We start from the raw sequence: 23,670 nt of genomic DNA, 5'->3' as shown, positions 1-23,670 counted from the left end.
GAGTTGCCAAACATGATGTATTGTAAATTTAGCCTAGTTCGTTTTCCATTACTCACGTTGCCTGTAAATACTGCGGATGGATTAGGCCTGTTTTAGCAATGAAGAGCCTAATGCAAATCTGATGAATGCCTAAATTATACATTTGAATTTAGGCTTGCTCATACTCTTGACATACATACAGGTACACTCATCAGTGGAAGACAGGGAGGGGTTTTCGTGTCCAGTGCCATGGTAAGAGCTCATCTGTAAACGACATTCAGAGTATTCGGTGACCTGCCTGAATGTCACATTGGTCCTCAAAGTAATAAATAATAAAATCACACCTGTGTGAAGTGAGGGGCGCTCTTATTATCGTACATCATCATCTACGACTTCTTACTGACAGTTGAGAGTTGAAAGCCTCCTGTTACTGCATGTCTCACCTCAAATGTTTTCAGAATCAAATTAAGTGTGCTGTTTTTTGCATTCGAGACGCAGCAGCAATGTTTGTTAGCATTCAACATGCAGCACCACCCTCTAGTGTCTGGTCTAATCAATCATAGCCTTGTGTGGAAGATTGATTGACAGGTGAATGTCATGATTGTTTTGCCTTTGGCAGCTGAACTAATAGCGACACAGCACGCCCACGTTGCTATATGGCAGCGATGATCTGATACGTACATACAGTACACACTGAGCATTTGTGGGTCCATTAGACCCACAAATGGTCTAATAGACCCTGTGTGGCTCTTGACGTCCGAAAGCCCAGGGATGTTTTTCTTTTCTTTGGCATGGCTTTGTATTGTAGATGGTCGAAGTGGTAGAAAGTAGGATTTTTTTCTTATCAACTAGTCAACTAGTACCAACAAGGTCGACTAGTGGATTTACTAGTCGACTAGTTGAATAGTCGACTAGTTGCTTAAAGCCCTAGTAGAAAGAAGTGATATTTCCGTAGCAATAAAACAATGTGTGAAATATGTCTGTCGATCTCGCGCTAATGTCACACAATAGAGGTCACTCAGGCTATTGTCTGTGTGTGTCTCTCTCAATCACACACACGCACACGCACACGCACACGCACACGCACACGCACACACACACACACACACACACACACACACACACACACACACACACACACACACACACACACACACACACACACACACACACACAACAGTACATTATGAACGAAGGCAGACAGTGATTTATCTTTGGCCACTGACAGTGTTTTTTCTGTGCTGGGCAGGTTGTCTGGACACTGTAATGTTACATCGCAGTCCTAAATTGAAGGGTGTGTTGACTCAAATGGCTTATTGTGTTGCTGGCACACAACAGGTTATCTGTCAGCCCTGTAGCGCTAATACATTTCAGAGAGGTAGAAATGGAACGAAATGGACCTGTGTTACCTACTGTTACGTGCTCTTTCTACCATCCATGTATTTACCCTCGCTGCATGCCGCATGATCGGCGGTAACCAATCACAGCTCTGTCTCTCTTCTTCTACTCAATGTATGATGTGGGAGGTTGTAAATGCATGGATGTTGGATGCATGGATATATATAAATATATGCAGGCACATTGAAGGTGGGGAAAGAAGCCCACAAAATAGCCAGAGCACAAATCAATGTCGCATGACGGGTGTCGAGCCATGCGGAGATAGGGAACAAAGGAGTGTCTTTGCTAGCGCAAGTTGCTAAGTTACCCGGTGCTGGCCTTACTCAAATGTATTTATGATAGCTGGTTAGTATCTGCTGATCAGGGGTGAGCTGACGGTATGGCTATCCAGGCCACCGCCCTGGTAGTTTTGAAGATGCACACAAGCCCGCACAGCCATTCGCAGTTTTCTCACCTCACTAACCTTGCTAACAAAACCTTCCGATCGACGCTGAGTGTCACAGCAGCACAGCTTGAAATAACAGGAATGAACCTTGGATACATATGCATATCAATGGTGACGGTCCATTGTGTCTAGTCTAGACCCTATGTTGGGCGCGCCTTACCCTTTAGCCCTAAACTTCTTTGCCATATTTTACTATCTTGAAAAATATTTAAAAATTGTTCAACTAGCCGATCTACATCGACTTGTAGATTGGCTATTTCATCATCTCAGACCTATATTATCCTTTATTATTTTATCATACTTATATTATGGGTTGCCTGACGCCAAGTTCAGATTCACTGTCTGTCCCCAGTCAAGTTAACTCGCATACTGAGAGGTCTATTTTGATATGAGACATGTATTTGACCTTGGTGCCTAGTGAGAAAGTAGATAGGAGTATTTCTCTCTGTCGAAAGTTTACAGCTAGCAGGGAAAGAATGTTATCTTCAGGTTGCCATAGCAACGCCAGCCTCTGTGCTTTCCCGGTCTATGGCCCTCAATGACTGAACCAAAGAAGATGTCACGATACCAGTCTCATCATCCATGTGCTGGTCCAATGAGTGCTCGACAGCCAGCACCACTGTGGGATATTGCGGAAATGAACTATCTATTCAGCCAATGAACGTTTATCAACAACTGACGTGAACTACAGTATTAATGCCTGGGACATGATGTGTCAGGCAGAGACAACCCTGTGCATTTTGTGGCACAGGGAGAGAGATTTTGTAATTTGGCTGTATGTGGGTATCTGTCCTGTCTCTCTGAACTGGAAATGAAGCGACAAAACCATATTTGCTCTTGACTGGACAATCATTCTTCCTGGTGGTCTCATCTTTTTATTGGGTACTTAAGGTATTTTTCTAAAAGAGTATTTCCTGCTCAGATTAACATTTGGATGTTGATCTTTCTCTTAAAAGTAATCCTGTTAAAGCTAATTGTTAACTTTGTCATCGGAAAGGTTTGGTAACCAGTTTTTACCATTGTTAGAGGCTCTCTGCCTAGAGTTGTGGTGCTGAGTATTTATTTGTACTCTTTGATTACTTTCTTAAAAGTATTTTTATAGTTTCAGTATTATACAGTCCTTTATATCATTAGTGAATCATTAATTGTCCCTTCTGCATTTCTATGCAACAAATTGGTCTTATCTTAGTATATTTCCGAAAAAATTGGTCTTCGGGCCTTCCCTTATCTGTTACATAAATATGTATGTAACACAGACAACTCACGAATAGATTTAACAATATTTATTACAGAATGAGTAATGCATATGATATTTGACTTGGCGTTCGGCTCTGCTGGATTTTCTCATCAGCCAGTTCCTGTGTATCTGTGTGTCCCTCGCAGGCCCCCGTATCTTCCAAATTACTCTGGGGAAACATGTCAGTTAGATATAAGTCATACTTGTTCAGTAGATCCTTTTCAAATAATTGAGAAGGATTTCTACTCAAATGTTCTACTGTTGGACTTTCAGAACATGAGCAAAGACTCTTTAGCCCAGAGGTTCCCAACCACTGGTATGTGTACCACTGGTGGTACTTGAGTGTCGCCCAAAAAAGGAGAAAAAAAGACAAAAGTGGAATGAAATATTTATATTACTATAGTTCTTCTAGGCTATCCAGCCGTGCTGAAATGGGCATGACAGCACACCGTTAATAGAAGATTTGAGAACGGATGAATCACATAAAAAATACCACCAGTTTTGCTGATTAGTGATTAGACAGAGTTTTGTCAGAGCAGCAGCATCATTGGCTTAGGAATGGAACAAAAAGGGCAGGTATACGCTCCTGTATTTTAACATCAGTTATTATGGTGGTACATGGAAAGCCAAATATTTTAATAGGTGGTGTACTTTAGTATAAAAAGGTTGGGAACCAATGCTTTAGCCCACAGATCTCTCACACAGACATGATGACATGTGGAGTAAGGCAAATATTCAATCTTGAGAATGTCTCTTACCCATGTCTGTAGAGCTCCTATGCACTCCGGCTCTCATTAGTGCCTGGGAGGAAATGTCTTATTACATACAGAAAGGTTAGATCAAGACATTTTGAATCAGACAATTATAAATTTGCCTACTCACCTCTGTCGTGGCTTTCTTCCAGTTCATTTTGGTCAGATAAATCATTAGGCCGGTGGACCGAAGGAAAACGCCGGTAAACATACCTGTCCAAAGACCTGGAGAGGCATAAAGGCCATTTAATGTCTTTCTAAAAGAGCAGTGACCTAATAATGATAAATACAACAAAAGGTATACCAATGTACGCATGATTAAACTGCCAAAATAGCCTCCATACTGATTTAAATTTCATCATGAACAGGTCTAAAATACGGATGCATATTGCTGCCATGCAAGGGAAATAAAGAATCTTGTTATAATCACGCAATAACAAACATGTCGTAATGACGTAAAAATGTCTTATGTGAAAAATATCTTACTATAACAATTGAAACTACAAGTACAGCAAAACAGCAATAATAAGAAACTACAGGAAAATAATAAAGTACAAATACAGCAAAACAGCAGTAACAAGAAAATACAGGAAGGTACTGTATGCTTCTGTGACTGAATTACCTTGTTTGTTATTGAACGTTTAAGAAAAAGTCCCTTTACCAGTCATTGTAAGAGATTTAAAAAATAACAAAATGCTAAACCGTTTGTAATTTTATAAATTAGTAGAAGTAGAATACACTTTGTTTACATTCATTTAAATCATTTGTGTGCTAAAAGTATGTCTATAAGACACGGTTTCACCGTGCGTGCAATGTAAGTCAGTGAGGGGAAAATATTGGATCAATGATTTATCTACCAGTCAACTATTGAAAATATCTCGCCAATATTTGTTGGTTGGTGCACTGGTATGATCGATATGCCTGAAATTTGTCTAGTGAAAAAGGTTCTGTGGTGCAAAAACTAAGCGTGTTAAATCTCGTAATTTGTTTCTGTAATTATTAATTAATACAAAATAATCAGTTAAAGTCCCAGCCCTACTCTAAACTTCTTCTTACCTTTTATTCCTAATTTGGCAACAAACATTAGATGTATGCCAATAGGAAGGGCCACACCACAATAACCAACCACGTTAAAGATGGCTCCAATTGTCTGCTTCCCAGCTCCTCTGATAACACCTGATATGGCACACTAGACAAGAAAACAGAACAAAGACATGGCTGGACTGCCTGCCTGGACTTCCAGTCAAAACGGTGTCTTGTATTCTTACTGACAGTATAAGCCATTAGAAATGTTTACATGATTGCACGTAGTTCACAGGCACTGTATGCTGTATCGTTGTCAAGGTGAAATACAGTGGCAAGAGATACTTACTGAAAATGCATCTAGAAGGAGAAATGGTGCGTAGAAAGCCATAACTTCAGAAACTCGCTCTCTAATTTGTCTGTTGGAAAGGAAAAAGGAAATTCCATTTTAAACCTGACAGACTGTTAGATCAAAATAACATACCGGTACATGATGCTGTATATAGGCAGTATTATTATTATTATTATTATTATTATTATTATATTGTACACACAAAGGAAATCACTGATTCAGCCGATGTTGGCTGAATTCTTAGACCCCCTCACTCTCTCTCTCCTCTCCCAATTCCTCTGTCCCTCTGTCTCTCTCTTGCTGATAAAGATCTGGTCTGATGTCACACACATCGTCCCTCGCTCTCTACCTTCCTTTGTCCAGACACTAGTAGACTCTGTCAACTTGAACCTTATAAAAGAAAATAAGATGAACACAATACAGTACTCTCTCTCTCTCTCTGAGTGGGTGTGGATGTGCTGAGCGTGTGAGAGCGTTTTGTTTGTTTGATATATTTTCTCTACGGAGAGCGCTTTTTCAAACTTTGTTTTCTGTTTGTTTTGTTTTGTTTTGTTTAGTGTTTGTTTTATTTTGACCCAAGTTGTATTGTTGTTTTGTTTTTCTGTCGGCCAGCGTTAGCTGGTTGGCTTTGTTTTCGCGGTCATGGATATGACCGGTTTAACACGTAAGCACGGTGTTAAGATTAATACTACTTGCTCAGTGGAAGAATGTGGTCTTGCTGTTGGCGCAGTTGTGGGCTATGACAATGTTAAATCCGCCGCGCGAATGAACGGCGCGGTCGTTATTTTCGTTGACTGTAGCCTACTGACAAAGTGAATCAGCTGGTTGTAAAAGGTGTTGAACTGAATGGTTCATTTGTTGCTGTCTCTCCGCTGTCCACACATGCAAAGCGGGTCATTATCTCAAATGTTCCGCCGTTTGTCAGTGATTATTCTTTGGAGAGAGAATTGTCTCGATTTGGAAAACTGGTTTCCCCAATTAGAAAGCTGCCGTCAGGGTGTAAAAATCACCGCTTTTGAAACATGTCGTGTCGCAACATGTCGTGTCGCACAGTTAAATTTTAATGCACGCGTCGTGTCTCCGTCAACGCAACGCGGGCAGTGGAGCCACCCATAGAGTATATAAAGGATAGACTGAACTGGCGCGAAGCTCCGCCGCCCCCAGCTATTCATGTCAGTGGAAGTTGCTCAGTGGCGTTTTGAAGCACCCGGAAGACTGCCGGAAGTACCGTCTCAGAACGTCTACTTCCGCAAATGCGGAAGTGCAACCGAGCGCTCAATGTTAAAGCCCAGCTGCACGGGGTTTCCCCAAGGGGGCAGGCAGACTTTCCAACGTTGAAGCTCTGGGTCCTAGTGGTAGGAGGAGGGACTACAGGCGGACCCGTGGATTCATGACCGGGAAACCCCGTGCAGCTGGGCTTTAACGTTGAGCGCTCGGTTGCCCTACGTCACTCAGGACCTCAAAGTTGAGGTCCTGGGAGGGACTTCCGGCAGTCTTCCGGGTGCTTCAAAACGCCACTGAGCAACTTCCACTGACATGAATAGCTGGGGGGGCGGAGCTTCGCGCCAGTTCAGTCTCTATTATATATATATATACTCTATGGGTTTCCCGGTCATGAATCCACGGGTCCGCCTGTAGTCCCTCCTCCTACCACTAGGGAGGAGAGCTTCAACGTTGAATAGCCTCACTGGCCCCTTGGAGCCACCCTTCATTGATTAAAAAGGGAACATTCCCTGACGGTGACGCGACGCTGACGCGCCCGGTGGAGCCCGGCCGTTAGCCGGGCTCCACCGGGCGCGTCCACCGGGCGCGGCCGTTAGCCGGGCTCCACCGGCGCGTCAGTGTCGCGTCTCCGTCACCGTCAGGGAATGTTCCCTTTTTAATCAATGAAGGGTGGCTCCACTGCCCGTGTTGCGTTGCGTTGACGGAGACGCGACGCGTGCATTAAAATTGAACCGGTGCGGTTTTTGACGCACGCGACGGAGACGCAACGCGTCCGGTGGAGCCCTGGCGTAATGATCCTTCATAAAAACGAAGAACTTGAGCTGGTGTTCAATGTCAAAATTGATGATTTTGTTTACACTGTGTATGCAAACTCTGGGTCTCTGAAATGCTATAGATGTGGGGGGGGGCATTTAGCTCGAACTTGCCCTGAGAAAGCTGCTGATGCTGGGAATGTGCGGGCGGGGGGAGTGTGGGGAAACGCTGCAAAAGCACAGGCTCAGGTTGTCTCAGATGATGAGGGGTCTGAGCAGGCAGAGGAGACTGGTGAGCAGGAGACAGGAGAACAACAGATTGAGCAGACAGTTAACCAAGGACAGGACACGGCAGTTGTCAGGCAGGATGAGAATAATGTGGCCGAGCCTGAAGCAGCAGCAATGGCTGATCAGATGGATACAGGTGAAGCTGTGCAAGTTGGTGTTGAGAGTAATACTCTCAAAAGAAAACAAAAAAGCAATGATGTGTCTCTGCCAAAGAAAGGGATCAAATTGGACATTTGCACACGGCAGGGTAAGCAGGCAGAGCGTGTGCTTAGTGCAGGCACTTTGGAGGAGGAGGAGGAGGAGGAGGAGAGGGAAAAGGAGGAAGATGAAGTGGTTGATGATGGGGAGGAGGAGGAGAGAGAGGAGAGGGAGGGGGAGGAAGAGGAGGAAGGGGAGGGGGAGGAAGAGTGTGAGGGCAGCCAGCCTCTTTCTTTTACTTCTAGTCAGCCTATGTTTGGCCCTTTTGACTCACAAAGTGTTAGTGGGTCTCAGAAAGAAAAGTTTTATGAGATGAGGCAAGTTAAAAGGTTTCTGCAGACAACAAAAAATATGAAGAATGTGCAAATTGAAGATCATTTTAAGGACATAGATTTGTTTGTAAAATCAGTTAGATCCTAAATGAATCAGAAAGGAGAGGGTTGCTTTACCCAGCAAGAGGTTTTTAGACTCCGAAAATGGATAAAGAAGTCTACATCCAAAGTTAAAAATGAAGATGCAACCTCTGTGTAAGCCTGGATGTCTTTTGTGGTTTTTATTGTGGTTTTTCCCCCTCATATCATGCATCATGAGTGAATTCAGGGTTTCCACTCTCAATATTAATGGAGCCAGAGATGTGAGGAAGAGAGCATGTTTGTTTGAAATGGTAAAACTGAAGAATATTAATGTTATGTTCATTCAAGAAACGCACAGTGACACTTTAAATGAGACTGGAAGATGGAGTGGGAGGGGGAGGTTGTTTTAAGCCATCTTTGTAATAGCAGTAGTGGGGTGGCAATTCTCTTTTCCAGAGATTTTATTCCAAAGTCCTTTGAAGTCGAGGAAATAATGAAAGGTAGACTGATGGTGGTCAGAGCAAAGTATGAGCTTTTTAATATGGTGTTTATCAATGTATATGCTCCTAATGTTGGGCCTGCCCGAATCCTGTTTTTGAATGAATTAAGTAAGGTTTTAAGTCAATGTGGGCCTGATGTATTTTTATTTTTATCTGGTGATTTTAATTGTACGGAGGATGATTTTCATGTCGAGCCTCATGGCGAGTCAAAACGAGCCATGAAGCGTCTGGTTGAAACCCACAGCCTAACTGATGTATGGAGAGGTATGAACAATAATCACAGACAGTACACGTGGGTTCAGAACAGAGGAGATTTTTTTTCTATGGCCAGGTTGGATAGAATGTATTGTTTTAAACAGCACTTCAGCACTTTTAAAGGGTGCAATATAATACCTGTTGGGTTCTCTGACCATGCCATGGTGTCGTGCAATGTGTTTATTGCTAATGTTAAGCACAAGTCTGCATATTGGCACTTTAATACTGCCCTGCTGCTAGACACGCATTTTAAAGAGAGCTTCATTTTTCTATGGCAAGTTTTTAAAACTAGAAAGGGAGACTTTGCGTCTCTAAAACAGTGGTGGGATTGTGGAAAGGTGGAGATTAAGAATTTTTGTCAACAGTACACTTTCAATGTCTCCCGTGACATCACCAGATCCATGAATGATCTGGAGATTGAAATAGTGGAGTTGCAGAATGCTGCAGCATCCACAGGAAATCGAGGCAGTTTTGATGACCTCAAATACAAAAAGGCCATTTTGGCTGACCTGCTGGGCTCTCACCATCTAAGTTTTTTTTCAGCCTGGAGAAGAAAAAGGGGCAAAGCAGATTTATTCACGCTCTGCGCTCCGATGAAGGACATTTGTTGACTGACAGCAGCGAGATACGGAAGAGGGCTGTGGACTTTTACTCTCATCTGTACAGAAGCGAGTACAGTGAGGATGAGGTGGCTTTTAATTCTTTCTGCAGTGGGCTGCCAAAGGTCTCTGAGGGGACTAACAAGGAACTGGAGGCTCCTCTCACTCCAGAGGATGTCTATGCAGCACTGCAGAGCATGCAGGGGGGGAAGGCCCCTGGCATTGATGGATTACCGCCTGAATTTTTTATTTTAAGGTGTTCTGGAATGAACTGAAAGAGGACATGTTGGATATTTTTAACGAAAGTTTTGAGGACTCTTGTCCTCAGAGCTGCAGGAGAGCAGTTCTGACGTCGTTACCCAAGAAGGGTGACCTGCAGGACATTAAAAACTGGCGACCGGTCTCTCTGCTATGTACAGACTATAAAATGCTGTCTAAAGTCCTGGCCAATAGGCTGAAGAAAGTGATGGACCAGGTCATCCACCGGACCCAGACATACTGCGTGCCCGGCAGGTCCATAGTTGACAATGTGTCACTAAATCGGGATCTTTTGGACGTCTCCGGTTCTTTGGGCATAGATGCTGGTCTCGTTTCGTTAGACCAGGAGAAGGCATTTGACCGCATTGAGCACTGTTACCTCTGGAAAGTGTTACAGAGGTACGGCCTCAGTGATGGTTTTATTGCCAGGATCAAGGTGATGTATGAAGACATTGAAAGTGTACTGAAATTCAATGGGGGCTTGTGCAAACCTTTTAAAGCTACACGAGGAGTAAGACAGGGCTGTGCGATGTCGGGCATGCTCTACTCATTTTCCATTGAGCCTATGTTACACAATATTCGGTCTCGCATTGATGGTTTATTTTTATCAGATTTTAATGCACGTTTTTATTTGTCTGCATACGCAGATGATTTAATTGTTATTGTACAACATCAAGATGATGTAACAAAGCTAACAAACATAGTTGAGACATTTGGAAAAATATCATCTGCAAGAGTTAATTGGGCCAAAGGTGAAGCGTTAGCAGTTGGGAAATGGTCCACAGGTCTACCTCAGTTGCCAGGGGGGTTAGTGTGGAAAAAGGGAGGTTTAAAGTATTTGGGGGTATTTTTAGGAGATGAGCAGACTGCACAAAAAAACTGGGAAGGAGTGGTGGAGAAGGTGGAGGGGAAGTTGGCGAAGTGGAGATGGTTGTTACCGCAAATGTCCTACAGAGGAAGGGTCCTTATTATTAACAACTTAGTGGCTTCAACACTCTGGCACAAATTAAAATGTATGGAGCCCCCTACTGGGCTGTTACCAAAGTTACAGTCCATAATGACAATTTTTTTCTGGGATAAACTGCACTGGGTCCCTCAGAGTGTGCTTTACCTTCCAAGGGAGGAGGGGGGGCAGGGGTTAATACATTTGGAAAGCAGGAAATCAGCTTTTAGACTACAGCACATCCAAAGGTACTTAACAGGAGGTGAAGATGTGGTCTGGAAACCTATAATGACTGTCATTTTGAGGAATATAGATGGGCTGGGTTTTGATGCTGCTTTGTTTTTAATGAATTGTAATTTTATTCATTTGTCTAATCTGACTCCTTTTTATCAAGGACTCTTTAGAGCATGGACACTTTTTAACTGGAATAGGCTGGAACCTTCAGCTTCGCCGTTTTGGCTCCTGGAAGAGCCTTTAGTACATGGAGCCCGACTGGATGTTCAGGACAACAGCAGGCCTGGACTTACTCAGCGGCTTGTTTCAGCTGGAGCAGTAAAGCTGAGACACATTGTGGATGTAGCAGGTCCAGGTCTCTATAACACAGAGGCCGTGGCCTCAGTACTGGGTCTGAGGTCACATCGTCACACCAGGGACATCCTAAATGAGTGGATTAAAAGACTGACTGGAGAAGAATCGGAGATGCTACAGGATTTTTTCGGAGGGACAGAGGTTCCTGATGAAGGGGATCCTTTCCCTGAATTGGGTTTTGAAATAGACACTAATGAGCTAACAGGACCTTTAGTGGACTTTGACACTGAAGAACAAAAAGATTTATACATGCTAAGTGGAAAGGCTCTATATAAACACTGTGTTCATGCCTTGAACAAAGCAAACCTTAGTGGATGAGCAGACACTGTGTGGAGGGGAGAACTAAAGGTAGAGGAGAGCTGCAAGCCGGTGTGGAGGCTACTGTACAAACCCCCTCTAAACAAAAGAGCAGGTGACCTACAATGGAGGATCCTGAAAGGAGCAATAGCTGTTAACACCTTTGTCGCCAGACTGGATCCCACAGTGTCAAATGAGTGTCCTTTTTGTAAAGAACCAGAGACAGTTTTCCATTGCTTCTTGGAATGCAAAAGACTGGGAATTGTGTTTGAAGCTTTGGAGTTGTTTTTTCAAAATGCAATGTGATTTGGTCTGAAACTGCTTTCATTTTTGGTGCTGGGTACAAAAAAGAAAATGCAAAAAAGTGGCAATTGTTGAACTTTGTGGTGGGTCAAGCCAAACTTGCCATTTATAAAAGTAGGAAAAGCAAATTATTAAATATTGTGGGAGGGGAACTTTTGCCGATGTTTAAAGCATTGGTGAAAGCCAGAATTCGAGTGGATTTTAGGTTTTACTCGCTCATGAGTAATGCTGATGAGTTCATTTCTCAGTGGTGCTACAATGATGCTCTCTGTTCTGTTTTTGAGGAGCAGTTGGTTTTTAGTTTGGTACTATTGTAAGTTACAAGAAAAAGAAGTCTTTGATAATGTATTGTTTGTACTGTTTTTAAGATTGTAACTATTTATTAGAAAATAAGGTTTTATAAAAAGTCAAAAAAAGTCTCTCTCTCTATATAGCCCATACACATACATACATATAATATAATTATACAGACACATCACTCTTTTATACATGCATGCTGTCATGCACACACACACGTGAGGAAGGCACTTAGTTTTTATTAAGGTGCAAAGTACAAGGGGATGGGATGTTGTGTTATCTTCATCAAAGGTTGCTCCTAGCGCTGGTCCATAGCCTAATGCACTCTGCTGTTGCATTTAGGTTATGGGACTGTTCTCTTCCTGCAGTCGCATGAAATGCAGAACAGCCTCTCCTCTGCAGCAAAAATATTAAGAACGTTTTTTTACCTACTCACCAATATAAATGCGGCTTGTGTAATTTGGCTGGCCAGAAAGGGATTGTTTTTCCACCGGAAAAAAAAATATTTAGTTATTCCACTGCGCCCTCTTGTTCTTGTTTTTTTATACTGCAATCATGTATTCTGGATATTCTATATTTCTTGTACAATGTTTCATTGTGTTTTACATATAAGGTCTTGTATAAGCCCCTTGGGCTTTTTTTCCTCAGCCTAGCACTTTACCCTTCTTATAATTGTATGTTCACTGTATTGTTTTTATACTGTGCTGAATAAATAAATACAAAAAAAACGAAAACAAACAACCTCTACCGATATTGCCAAGAGAAAACCTCATAGACAAGATCTTTCCCAATGAAAATAAATCCCTTTCTGGCCAAAAAGTACATTTTATATGTGTGGTGGGGGTCTCAGAGTGTGCAAAAATAAGTACGCTTTCTAATTACACAAGCCGCCTTTGTATTGGTGGTGAGTAGGTAAAACATTCTTAATATTTTCGCTACAGAGGCTGGTCTGCATTTCATGCGACGGCAGGAAGAGAACAGTCCCATAGCCTAAATGCAACGGCAGCAAAGAGCTACTGTAGGTTGCTCCAGTGCCTTCCTTTCTACATCTGTTGCCATTGTCCTGCTCCTGTGATGCAGTGGACATGCCAAACTTTACCTATAGTTGATGCATTTGAGTGTTGAGTGATTTGTCACTTGATGTCAACAGTGTAATACTAAAAACAAAAATCATCACACAAACTGTTAAAAGTCAAACCTTGGTTACAGGTATTGTACAGTGCTTATGAGAACAAAGGCCACTCGCCACGATCACTTGATTGAAGTTAATATGTAAAGGAAGACAGTTCACAATCGTACTGTCAGTCACTGTTAATGTAATTCAAACACACTAAGACTGTTTTCAGTAGGTTTATTCTGGGTCAAGGGTAAGCAGAAATCATAATACGCTTGCAATGGGCACACAACATTACTCAATACTCACTCATCATATGTAAAGACATAGGCGACATGGTCCTTCAGACTCCCAAAGAATACTGATAAGCACACAGAGATTGACCCTGGGCATGAGATAATGGAGTCGCACAATTACATATAATCCTGATAGGACTGTAAAGATCAATTGTTATAATCAAGTAATTAATATCATCAAATCATTGTTAAATTAATCTCTAATAAAAAAAAAAGAGCTTCATTACAAAAAGATGTTGTTCACAACAAAATTTGAATATGATAACTAATCAATTTCTGGACATTGGTTAGAATGTGTAATAACCTGCACAGAGTAATGTCAATTTGGTAGACAGCTTGGCCTGCTCTGTATTTCCTGCCCCCAGGGCATTGCCTACCCTTACACTGACTGCCACACTGAACCCTAGAGGAAACTACAGACAAGAACCTTGCATTAACAATTTCATTACATACATAGACATATGGTTCATTTTATTTCATGAGTCTAGAATTTGTTGTAGATGCTGTCCATAACAGATGGATTTATGTATACTTGTTCATGTAATAACTCACCATATATGCAGCATTTGACAGTTGGAACACAACTGACTGAGCTCCGAGTTCCACCTCGCTAATTAGGCCTGACCAAGAGAAGGAATATAAGACCACTTATTTGCACCAATACATTTTTAGAAACATAATACGATGTCCTGCTTCCTTACCTGCCAGAAGGCCTCCAATCTCATAAGGCCACCATTCCACACACAGCATGAGCAAGCTGGGAATGGCCAGGCGGATGTATTCTCCCCAGTCCTGCAGGCACTCTTTAGACCAGCCTAGATAATCAATTAGTCAATTAGTTTATTTATTAACCACTTGAGGTTATTGAGGCATCCCTATTCTGGAGGAACATTGCCAATCTCCAAGCTCACAACGCATCACGATTCACAACCAAACACGTTGTGAGCTTGTAGATCGGCTATTTTGGCCAAAGAGTTTTGGTGTATGTGTACATCGAACAAAGAGCACACCAAGTGTGCATGCACAGTTTCACACCGATAGCACAGATTAGCTGCACACACACAGACACACGGAAAGACAGACGAACAGATTGACAGGAGTGAAAACTGTAGTCTACACAGCCTGGTGGAGACAATAATAAAATGTAGCTCAGCTATATGTATTATACAAGCCACTGTACTAGTCTATTGTCTACCCTAAGCCATTCCAAACTATCAAAGTGAACAGGGGTAAGGTGAGTTCTAGGATTAATGCCAAGCAGTAGTCTGACCAGTTTGTTTTGGGATGTCTGGAGCATTGTTTTTAGGGCCTTTGTGGTGGCCTTTGTGGTGCTATGGTACCATGAGGTGGTACCATGAGTGAGGTGTCTTCTTATAATAGTACAATAGAATTGACAATACATCTAATATTAAAGATGTAACCCTGTTATTAATGTAGTAGGCCTACTAAAATCAAGCCACTCTGCAAATGTGGTACTTACCATCCCAGGTGGTCTTATGAAGTCCCTTCCATATAATATATGCATATAGTAATAGTGCCAAGGAGAACTGGGAGATAGTGTTGGCAGCAGCCGACCCTCTGTTAATGATATTTCATAACATTAAATAGGCCACATGTAGGGCATCACCAATAAATATGAGGAAAGATACGAGAGTGGTGATCATGTACAAAGTGATACTCACACTACTCCCAGATTGAGTTCATATAGAAAGATGTAATTGATGAGAGCATTCATAAGATTAACTACAACTCCTGTGATAACCTCTGGCCATATGATGCCCTGAAAAAAGGGATATACAACTCAGTTGAACCAATATCCCAATACCCTGGACAGAGCAAAACGTACACAGCAAAATCCAAAGTATTCCTTTAAATCAGGGTCTACAAATTAGCCTGAATGTTTTATTGTTCAGACAAGAGTTGTTGGATTGAATTGAACAGTTCTAGGCTGTTCAGTGTTCATCTGTATCACATCATCACATCACATGGTATACACTAGGATCTTCTTTCTGGTATCTGGATGTGCAGAGATTTTGTCAACCTTCATCATGAATTACATTATGTAAAGCTTAAAACCAGTGAGTGCATTTTAATATACATTATATACACATTATTTAATATTATTATGCATTTTAATATAACTACTTACCTGATTCTGTAGATATGTTGTCTCCAGGGAATAAAGAAATGTGGCCTGTAAAAAGTCTCAATAATAAATGCACTTGTTTAACTGGGTGTGTGCTCAAGGTCAACTTTATAGTTAGGTATAGTTAGGTACATTTGTATTGCAGGGAGGAAATAATGTGTCTGCTGTGACATACAGTAGGGTTGTATATGTTGATATTACATCATATAATGATATGAGACTAGACTTTCTGAACATACCTGGATGTTTTGGCTATTCTATTATTTGCCTTTACCTACTTAAGTTATTATTTAGACATCATGGATGATTATTTATCAAAACATCACACCCGTGTGAAGTGAGGAGCGATCTTATCATCATACATCTCATTCCGGCACAATTTGCGTCTTCACCTTCGTCATCAATGTTTGTGTTACACAATGTTTGTGTTTACACAAAAACTCTAAATTCATTGTCATTTATTGTCAATGGCATTTTAATGTTTGTGTAGGACAAAGTTTGTGCACACTGTACACACACCAAAAGCTGGACATAGGAGGGAATAGCACGCCTCAAAAATATCATTGTGTAAATGTTGTTGCTCAAGTCTACTGCCATACTTTGTTCATTATGATCTATTGTTTGCAGACTAGCACACATGCAAGGATACTCACAGGTAGTGCTGGCATAAAGATCTTCACATACATCTGAGACACCCTAAGAAAGACATAGCCTGTCAGGAGTCATGACCTTCAAGACCAATCTAGTATAATATAAGGCACATCATACATAAAAACATAATGTTATATTAAAAACATAAGTAAACTTCAGCTGGAGTATATCAATATCTCTACAAGGCTGACCTTGCCACTTCTGGAGTCTGTTTGACAGCCAAGAGAATAGACTCTGTGTTTATTAGGACAGCCCAGCAAGGAAAACATGCCAGCATCAGAATCAGGATAGCCTTCTGCAGAATGACACCAACTCTCAGGAGATTACCACTCCCATAGGTCTACAGGCACAGAAAAATAGTACATAAAAAAATAACAACTCATAGAAACTTTTCAGAAACGTATTGATTAAAGATGGAGTGCCACAATTTTTGTATTTTTCCAGTTTTTCATGTGTCTATGAGCTGACAGTACTTCATTAGACACCCTGGAGTCGTTTTTATGTGCAATGGTGTATTAACTTTGTATTTAGGGTTTCTTCCTGGAGGCTGAACCCTTGACAGTCAAACAGGCCAATGAAATAAACAGTAATATATTGACATCACACTATCAGCCCTTCCTCTAACCCCTCCCCCTTTATCATACAACTACATGGGTGTGGCTTCAGTTCAGGTGGATTACCACCCATCACCACTCACCAGGCAAACCAGGCATACTTATTGAACTGGTGGGCATGTACACATAAAAGCATGATTTTAACAAATACTGTACACTTTTTGGAAAAAGTTCTTCCTCCTTATATTATAATAATACCTGATGATCATGTTTTAGGGTGGAACAAAAACGTACGTACGTACGTGCGTGCGTGCGTGCGAGCGAGCGTGTGTGTGTATAGAGAAGTGAGTGTTCTTACCTGAGATATTAATGTATCACATGCTAATGTTAAACCAACTCCAATCGATACACCTGTAACATTAATAACCTGGTGAAAGGAAGCAATGGTTATTTCAATTGTTAATTTTATAGGCCTACACAATAGCCACCTGGCCATTGAACAGATTTATAGTCTCAGTTGTGTAGGATATCTAGTTTTTATGTGCTGTGCACACAATCCATGAAGCTGTCCAAAACACATTTTTGAAAGTGTTTTTAAGAGCTGCATGCATGTGACAAATAATGGTTGAATTAAATTGAATTGAATAGCTCTTGAAATAATAATAATAATCTTAAAAGGATAGTTCAGATCTTTTGAACTTCAGTTGTATGAAATACTTGCCATTAATATAGTGGTTGCAACTGTATTAATTGATTGCCCGAGTCCCATGGTGGGAGTTCTGCTCTGGTTTTGGTCAATATTAAGTAGTTCCGGTAATTTTGTGGGGGGCACTGGGGCCACGCAGTAAAAGTAAATGAATCCACAAAACAAACGTAATTTGTATTGTTGACCTATTTCTAAAATATTAGCGTGACTTTCGTTCAACTTTGACCCCTCTATCACATGGAACTATTTTTTGGGCGTAGTGATATGGACACAAAAAACATAGTTCTGTGTGATAGAGGGGTAAAAAAAAGAACGGAAGTTGCACTAATATTTTAGAAATAGGTCAACAATACAAATTACGTTAGTTTTGTGGATTCATTTACTTTTACTGCGTGGCCCCCAGTGCCCCCCACAAAATGACCGGAACTACTTGATATTTCACCAAAACCAGAGCAGAACTCCCACCACAGGACTCGGGCAATCAATTAATACAGTTGCAACCACTATATTAATGGCAAGTATTTCATACAACTTAAGTTCAAAAAATCTGAACTATCCCTTTAAGAAGGTTAACAGTACTACTTACAGATATAGCCAGACTCACTCCTGCCAGCTCTGTCTTCCCCAAATGGCCACAGAACACAGTACTGATGAAACTCACAGAAAACATCATAAGCTGGGCCATAAACTTAATGAGAAAGGACAATTAGTTTGATCTGCTTCTTCAGAGCCCATATCTTGCACTTTCAATATAGACAGGCTATATGCCTATAGTAAAATCGGTTAATTTCATGCATGCAGATCACAGGTCAGTCAGTGTATATTATTGTAATTAAAGGAAGGGCATGATTTTCTTTTGTAAAAAAATCACACCCGTGTGAAGTGAGGGGCGCTCTTATCATTATACATCATCATACATCATGCATTGCTTTGCACCCTGCTTGTTGGCACATTGCTGTTTGCACAGTACTGATATAAGGACATTTTAATAGTTATTGATTGTTTTGTTTATTTTGTTTGGTTAAGATTTTAGTTAGTTAGTTTTATTTAGGATTTTAGGCTTAGGGCGTTTTTAATATTAACTCTGTATTTTCTATTGGCCATTTTAGAGTGCCCACTGTATTAGGACAATAAAATTACTTTTGTAACCCCCCCTTTAAATACGTTTGGTTTCAGTCATTCCTGGGTTTTCTCTTTTAATCTGTTATAAATCCCGAACCAGAGTGTCCTTTTTGAGTGGTGTAAACCACTCCTACAACTGGCTTTGTTAGTGCAAAAATGAGCATGGTTGCCATGTTCACCCTGTTCACCCGGGTGTGATTTCATTACGTCAGACATGATTTTTGAGTGGTGTAAACCACTCCTACAACTGGCTTTGTTAGTCTGTGCAGAAAAAATGAGCATGGTTGCTATGTTCACCCTGTTCACCCGGGTGTGATTTCATTACGTCAGACATGATTTCATTACGTCAGACAGGCTATATAAGACCTTACACCACTCAGTTCACACGGGTGTGATTTTTTATATTTCATGAGTGTAATTGAGGACTTGCACCGATCAAAGCAAGTGGCATAGTTGGCTACAAGGCATTTTACTGGGTCTCACAGTATATAATTGCACACGCACTTTAATTAGTGCACCTTACTATATTTTACTGTGTTTCGTATGAAGTTTTCTTGAGACAGTTTATGTGACTCGATTGGCCACCGGTCACAAATTGGTCATGAAATTCAGTCATGAACAACTGAATTTATGTGATTGGTTAGCCGATTTGCTCGTCTACATATGATGGAAATTTTCCCTTATTGTCAATGGCATTTGATGTTTGTGTTGCCACAAATTTACGTCATATTTGACAGACATATGATCTAATTTCTCCTTTCATTGTCAATGGCAAATATGAGACGTGTGGGGACACACATTTTTTAGTGATGACACAAATAAATGATCAGAGCACTATAAGAATGAAGCTGATAAATGGGTATAGGCTACTATCTCCTAATTGGCTGAAATATGTCACCTACCAGAAAAAAAAAGTGTATTAAAGAGCTGGAGAGACAAGGAGACTGAACTAACACCCTATGCTGTGACTGAACTTCGGGGTCTTAGTTCAGCAACACTATAGCAGATTGAGTAATCATTGCTATACATATAGTCTATAGATCGAGCCTCCTAACAAAAAACGTTTTGTTTTAACCCAAAAATATCAGTTCTCCCTTTAATGAAAAAAATGGCTACCAGTAGGCCTATTGAGGATAATAACAATACTAATAATACTAATAATACTAATAATAATCATAATAATCATAATAAGTCGTTTTCGGTCTATTCTACTTACCGCTGGACAGGCCAATTTTGCAAGTTGAATTAATTCTGTCTTGGCACCAACAGGAATCTTTTGACGAATTCGTCTCAAACAACCTCCACAAATACTTGATTTGACAGATGAACTGTCATTCCCATTTACTGTAGGATTCTCCATAATTTCTATAGCCTACTGCTACCTAGCTGGCGAAGCTGGCAATGATGACCGTACAATGTTTAACTTAAGTGTTAAATATTGACCTGGGAGCCTGTAGTGTCCAGCCACTGGTATTGCATAGGGTACCAGGATGTTAGAGACAGGTGGGTCATATATATGTGATTAAGTGGTGGTGATTACATGCAACGTGGCTGCCTTGTAGTCTTTACTCATTCACTCCAATGAATACAATCCAGTCACGTTGCATGTAATCACCACCACTTAATCACATATATATGACCCACCTGTCTCTAACATCCTGGTACCCTATGCAATACCAGTGGCTGGACACTACATCCCTCCCCTTCTTGGATGATAACCATCACCATAGAGAAATGTACAATATTCAAACTCAAAACATGTTTTACTCAAATAATCTTCACACATCCAAGCGACTTCAGTTGCAGTTCCAACCAGGGCTCTTCTTCGTCCACAAAGAAACAGACAGCAGCCTGCTAACCTGAAAGACTATGTGATTTAGTCAGGCATTGCCATTAGGGAGCAGAATAATCTCCAGGCATTGTCTTTGTCTGAATGGCAGGGTAGTCTACCCCTAGCCATTCTACTGTGTTATGTTTAAACAGTTATATATTTTGTGTGTGGAAGAAAAAGCCTTGAAAAGAAATATTTCATATTGAGTTATTGTGATTTTCAGTTAATGTGCAAAGTATATTCAGAGGTGGCACTATAGTTTTGTTATTGAAACTGGGTCATATTGAAGTGTAAAGATTATTTGAGTAAAACATGTTTTGAGTTTGAATATTGTACATTTCTCTATGGTGATGGTTATCATCCAAGAAGGGGAGGGATGTAGTGTCCAGCCACTGGTATTGCATAGGGTACCAGGATGTTAGAGACAGGTGGGTCATATATATGTGATTAAGTGGCGGTGATTACATGCAACGTGACTGGATTGTATTAATTGGAGTGAACGAGTAAAGACTACAAGGCAGCCCTGTGTCCGGTGTGTGTTAATACTAAAATGTGAATATGCGACACTACAGAGCCAAAGACAAAGTGCAGTTGCATGGAATGCACGCGCACCACACAGAAGACGTGCACTGCGCACACTCTTGCTCATTGGTCAACGTTTTAAATATCAGATTCAGTCAGATTCTTCACAAAATAAAAATCATTACAGGTAACAGGTCTTAAAATGAAATAAACCCCAAATGCTTAGTGCAAGGCAGGTTGCGTGTAGATCGGCTATTTTCAAATAGCCTTGAATACATGTATTGTGTAGGCCAGGGGTATAGGCAACCTTAGGTGACATTCACACCAGAAAGCTTTGCTGCGATTAAAACGAATCCTGCTGCGCATTGTCAGAAAGTGCACTTCGTTTGGCAGGTGTGAAGGCTCATTTGAATCCTAATGCGTATCAAAGAACCGCATTCTACTCCGAGCAAAAACGGGGGTTTCACTTCGCTTCCAATCGCACTTGATTACGATTCGGTGCAGGTGTGAATGCAATCCGCAGTAAATAAAGGAAATGAAGCAAACAATGTGGCGGGTGAGGCAGTGACGGATCAACCCCTCTCAAGGCCCTGGCGCTTCACAAAATCAAAAGGCCCTACAGATTCAGCCAATTAATTAATTAATTAATTAATTAATTAATTAACTAACAAACATGCATTTCGCCGTTTAGCGCATATCCACTACTGCCTGCGCTGCCCGCTGACAGCCTGACACAAGACACAGCCGCACTGGGCACAGCCTTTCCAACTTCAGTCTCTGCTAAACTATTATGTAAGGACTAGGAGATTACTTTATGGTTATTAATACAGTCATTAACAATAAACATGCAGCAGCATGTTTTGTCTAAATTGTCTTTGTGGCCAACAAATGTAGCTACATTTGTAAACAGTGCTGTTGACCATGTTGTTACATGGTCCATATAACGTGTGTACCAACAGACAATGCCAATATGCTATATTAATATTAGAACGTTTTAAAGACAGATTAATTATTGACGACAATGCAACCAAGTTGTGGTGGGTGCAACGTCACTGAAAACTTTCATAATAGCAAATTAGCAATTACATTAATTTACTCACGACTCACGAGTGCTGAAATCGTGAAATGGAGGATGTAAGAACACACTTTTGTTGCATTAGAGCAGGGTAAATATGAAGTTTTGCGCCAAGGTCTTGTGTTTATATTCCTCTTACATAGGCTGTAGGCTATGTTATTGTCGCAACAACAACACACGTTTGTCGGTCTGAGAGAGGGGGCCTTCCTGAGAGGGGGCTTCTTACGGCGTCGCTTACTCGCTTCCCCTCTGTCGGAGGAGGAAGCGACGCGCAGCCGTCGGGAACCCCCCCAGGCCCCCCTTGCTGCTAGTATCAGGCTGCTACAGAAACTGTCAGACGAGAAGACCAAAAACACTAGCGGGGGTTCCTGTGTTGCGTTATATTTTTCGACAGAAGCAACAGTTGTACCTATAGTCTCGTACCGGGCCCTGCAAGCTTCGGGCCCTGGCGCTTAAGCTCCACCTAGTTCCATTGTTAGTCCGGCTCTGGGGTGAGGAGCTGAACACAGTTGGAGACGGAGAAGGCATATTTTACGCAGCGCAAAGATGTCCCGTTAACGTGGATAGACGTGGTCGAATGAGGAGACTGAAGCCCTGATCGAAATTAAATTAGGACGAGTACATGAATCAATTGCTTAAGGAAACACATATACAAACACTGCAGTGTATTATAGCCTACACTACAGAATATTCTGTCTGTCTGTCTGTCTGTGCGTGCCGTACACATGGAGTGCTGTCACTGTGTGGGGAGTAGGGACTTTCATCTCGATAAACTTGTAAACATTTTGCGCTGCTGTCTGTTATATCAGTGCGCTCAGCGCCGTTCCTTCCATGCCCAAAAGAACAGTGCGTGGCTGCGTGCGTATAGAGAGAGCGAGAGAGAGAGAGGGGTGGGTCCAGTCCCAGACGGCACGACACATGCACGTTATGAGTATAATTTGAATCAATTTTGATCACCATATATTTCACTGTGTAGTGTGTAGGCTATAGTTTATGAATGGAACACATTGATAAAGGTCCCCCTGCTGCGTTTCCATAGCTTCGGATGACAGTGTGAAGGCAAACCGCAGTAAATTAAATATGCAAGAAGTCCCAATTCTCCTCCCATTCGCATCGAGTCTACCGAAGTATTAGGTGGGAATGTGACCTTAGGCACAGGTGGCACAGTGAAGGGTGCACTGGCACACTGGCATAAGTGTGAGACAGTGAGAGAGAGGATTTTTCTTTTTAAAATAACATTAAATTAACCTCTCTCAAATGCATGCGCATGTATCCGATTCCTGTACATAATTGTACATGCATTCAAACTGAACTGTGAGTGTGACTGGGAGGGAGTCTGGATCAATCTGTTGGAACTGTTTTTATTTTTGATGTGGTGTCATAATTCAACATAATGTTGACATGGCACACTGACTATCAAGAAAATAAAAACATGGCACTTCATGTCAAAAGGGCCATAGAGTTATAAGATGTAGCAGGCTACGTCTACACTCTGCGTAGTGTATGCTAAGGTAAAGTGCGAAGGGCTCGATTCTTTTGGGCTTGTTTTCATCAATCTGAGAACATATCGGCAAAAAAAAGAGAAACAGCGCCCTCTTTTCCTTTGAATGTT

The 23,670-nt window shown here is 41.3% G+C and overlaps 1 protein-coding gene across 2 annotated transcripts; it reads right to left on the bottom strand.

The window, feature by feature from the left end:
- Positions 1 to 3,090: 3,090 nt before the first annotated feature.
- LOC306932819 (multidrug and toxin extrusion protein 1-like) lies at positions 3,091 to 20,117 on the bottom strand. 2 transcript variants are annotated; one of them, XM_079514756.1, is made up of 17 exons: positions 19,847 to 20,117; positions 18,095 to 18,196; positions 17,161 to 17,229; positions 16,440 to 16,588; positions 16,251 to 16,293; positions 15,601 to 15,645; positions 15,134 to 15,231; positions 14,932 to 15,029; positions 14,153 to 14,266; positions 14,004 to 14,071; positions 13,756 to 13,864; positions 13,465 to 13,540; positions 5,184 to 5,253; positions 4,868 to 5,000; positions 3,942 to 4,036; positions 3,818 to 3,860; positions 3,091 to 3,228 (listed from the first exon to the last, which is right to left on the bottom strand). In XM_079514756.1, the coding sequence occupies exons 1-17, from the start codon at positions 19,988 to 19,990 to the stop codon at positions 3,224 to 3,226; spliced, it is 1,461 nt and encodes a 486-aa protein (XP_079370882.1). In that variant the 5' UTR covers positions 19,991 to 20,117; the 3' UTR covers positions 3,091 to 3,223. The 2 variants fall into 2 exon arrangements, with proteins under 2 accessions (XP_079370882.1, XP_079370883.1); XM_079514757.1 differs by having other exon boundaries at positions 16,440 to 16,543.
- Between the last annotated feature and the right edge of the window lie 3,553 nt (positions 20,118 to 23,670).

The sequence above is a fragment of the Electrona antarctica genome (assembly GCF_951216825.1).
Source record: "Electrona antarctica genome assembly, chromosome: 11".
Taxonomy (NCBI): domain Eukaryota; kingdom Metazoa; phylum Chordata; class Actinopteri; order Myctophiformes; family Myctophidae; genus Electrona; species Electrona antarctica.
This window is presented reverse-complemented; position numbering and strand designations above follow the sequence as displayed.

Excerpts from the sequence above, each read along its gene's own strand:
- LOC306932819 (XM_079514756.1), bottom strand. The coding sequence starts at position 19,990 with ATGGAGAATCCTACAGTAAATGGGAATGACAGTTCATCTGTCAAATCA. Across the intron at positions 16,589-17,160 it reads GTGATACATTAATATCTCAG|ACCTATGGGAGTGGTAATCT; the intron begins GTAAGAACACTC and ends CTGTGCCTGTAG. Across the intron at positions 3,861-3,941 it reads GGAAGAAAGCCACGACAGAG|GCACTAATGAGAGCCGGAGT; the intron begins GTGAGTAGGCAA and ends ATTTCCTCCCAG.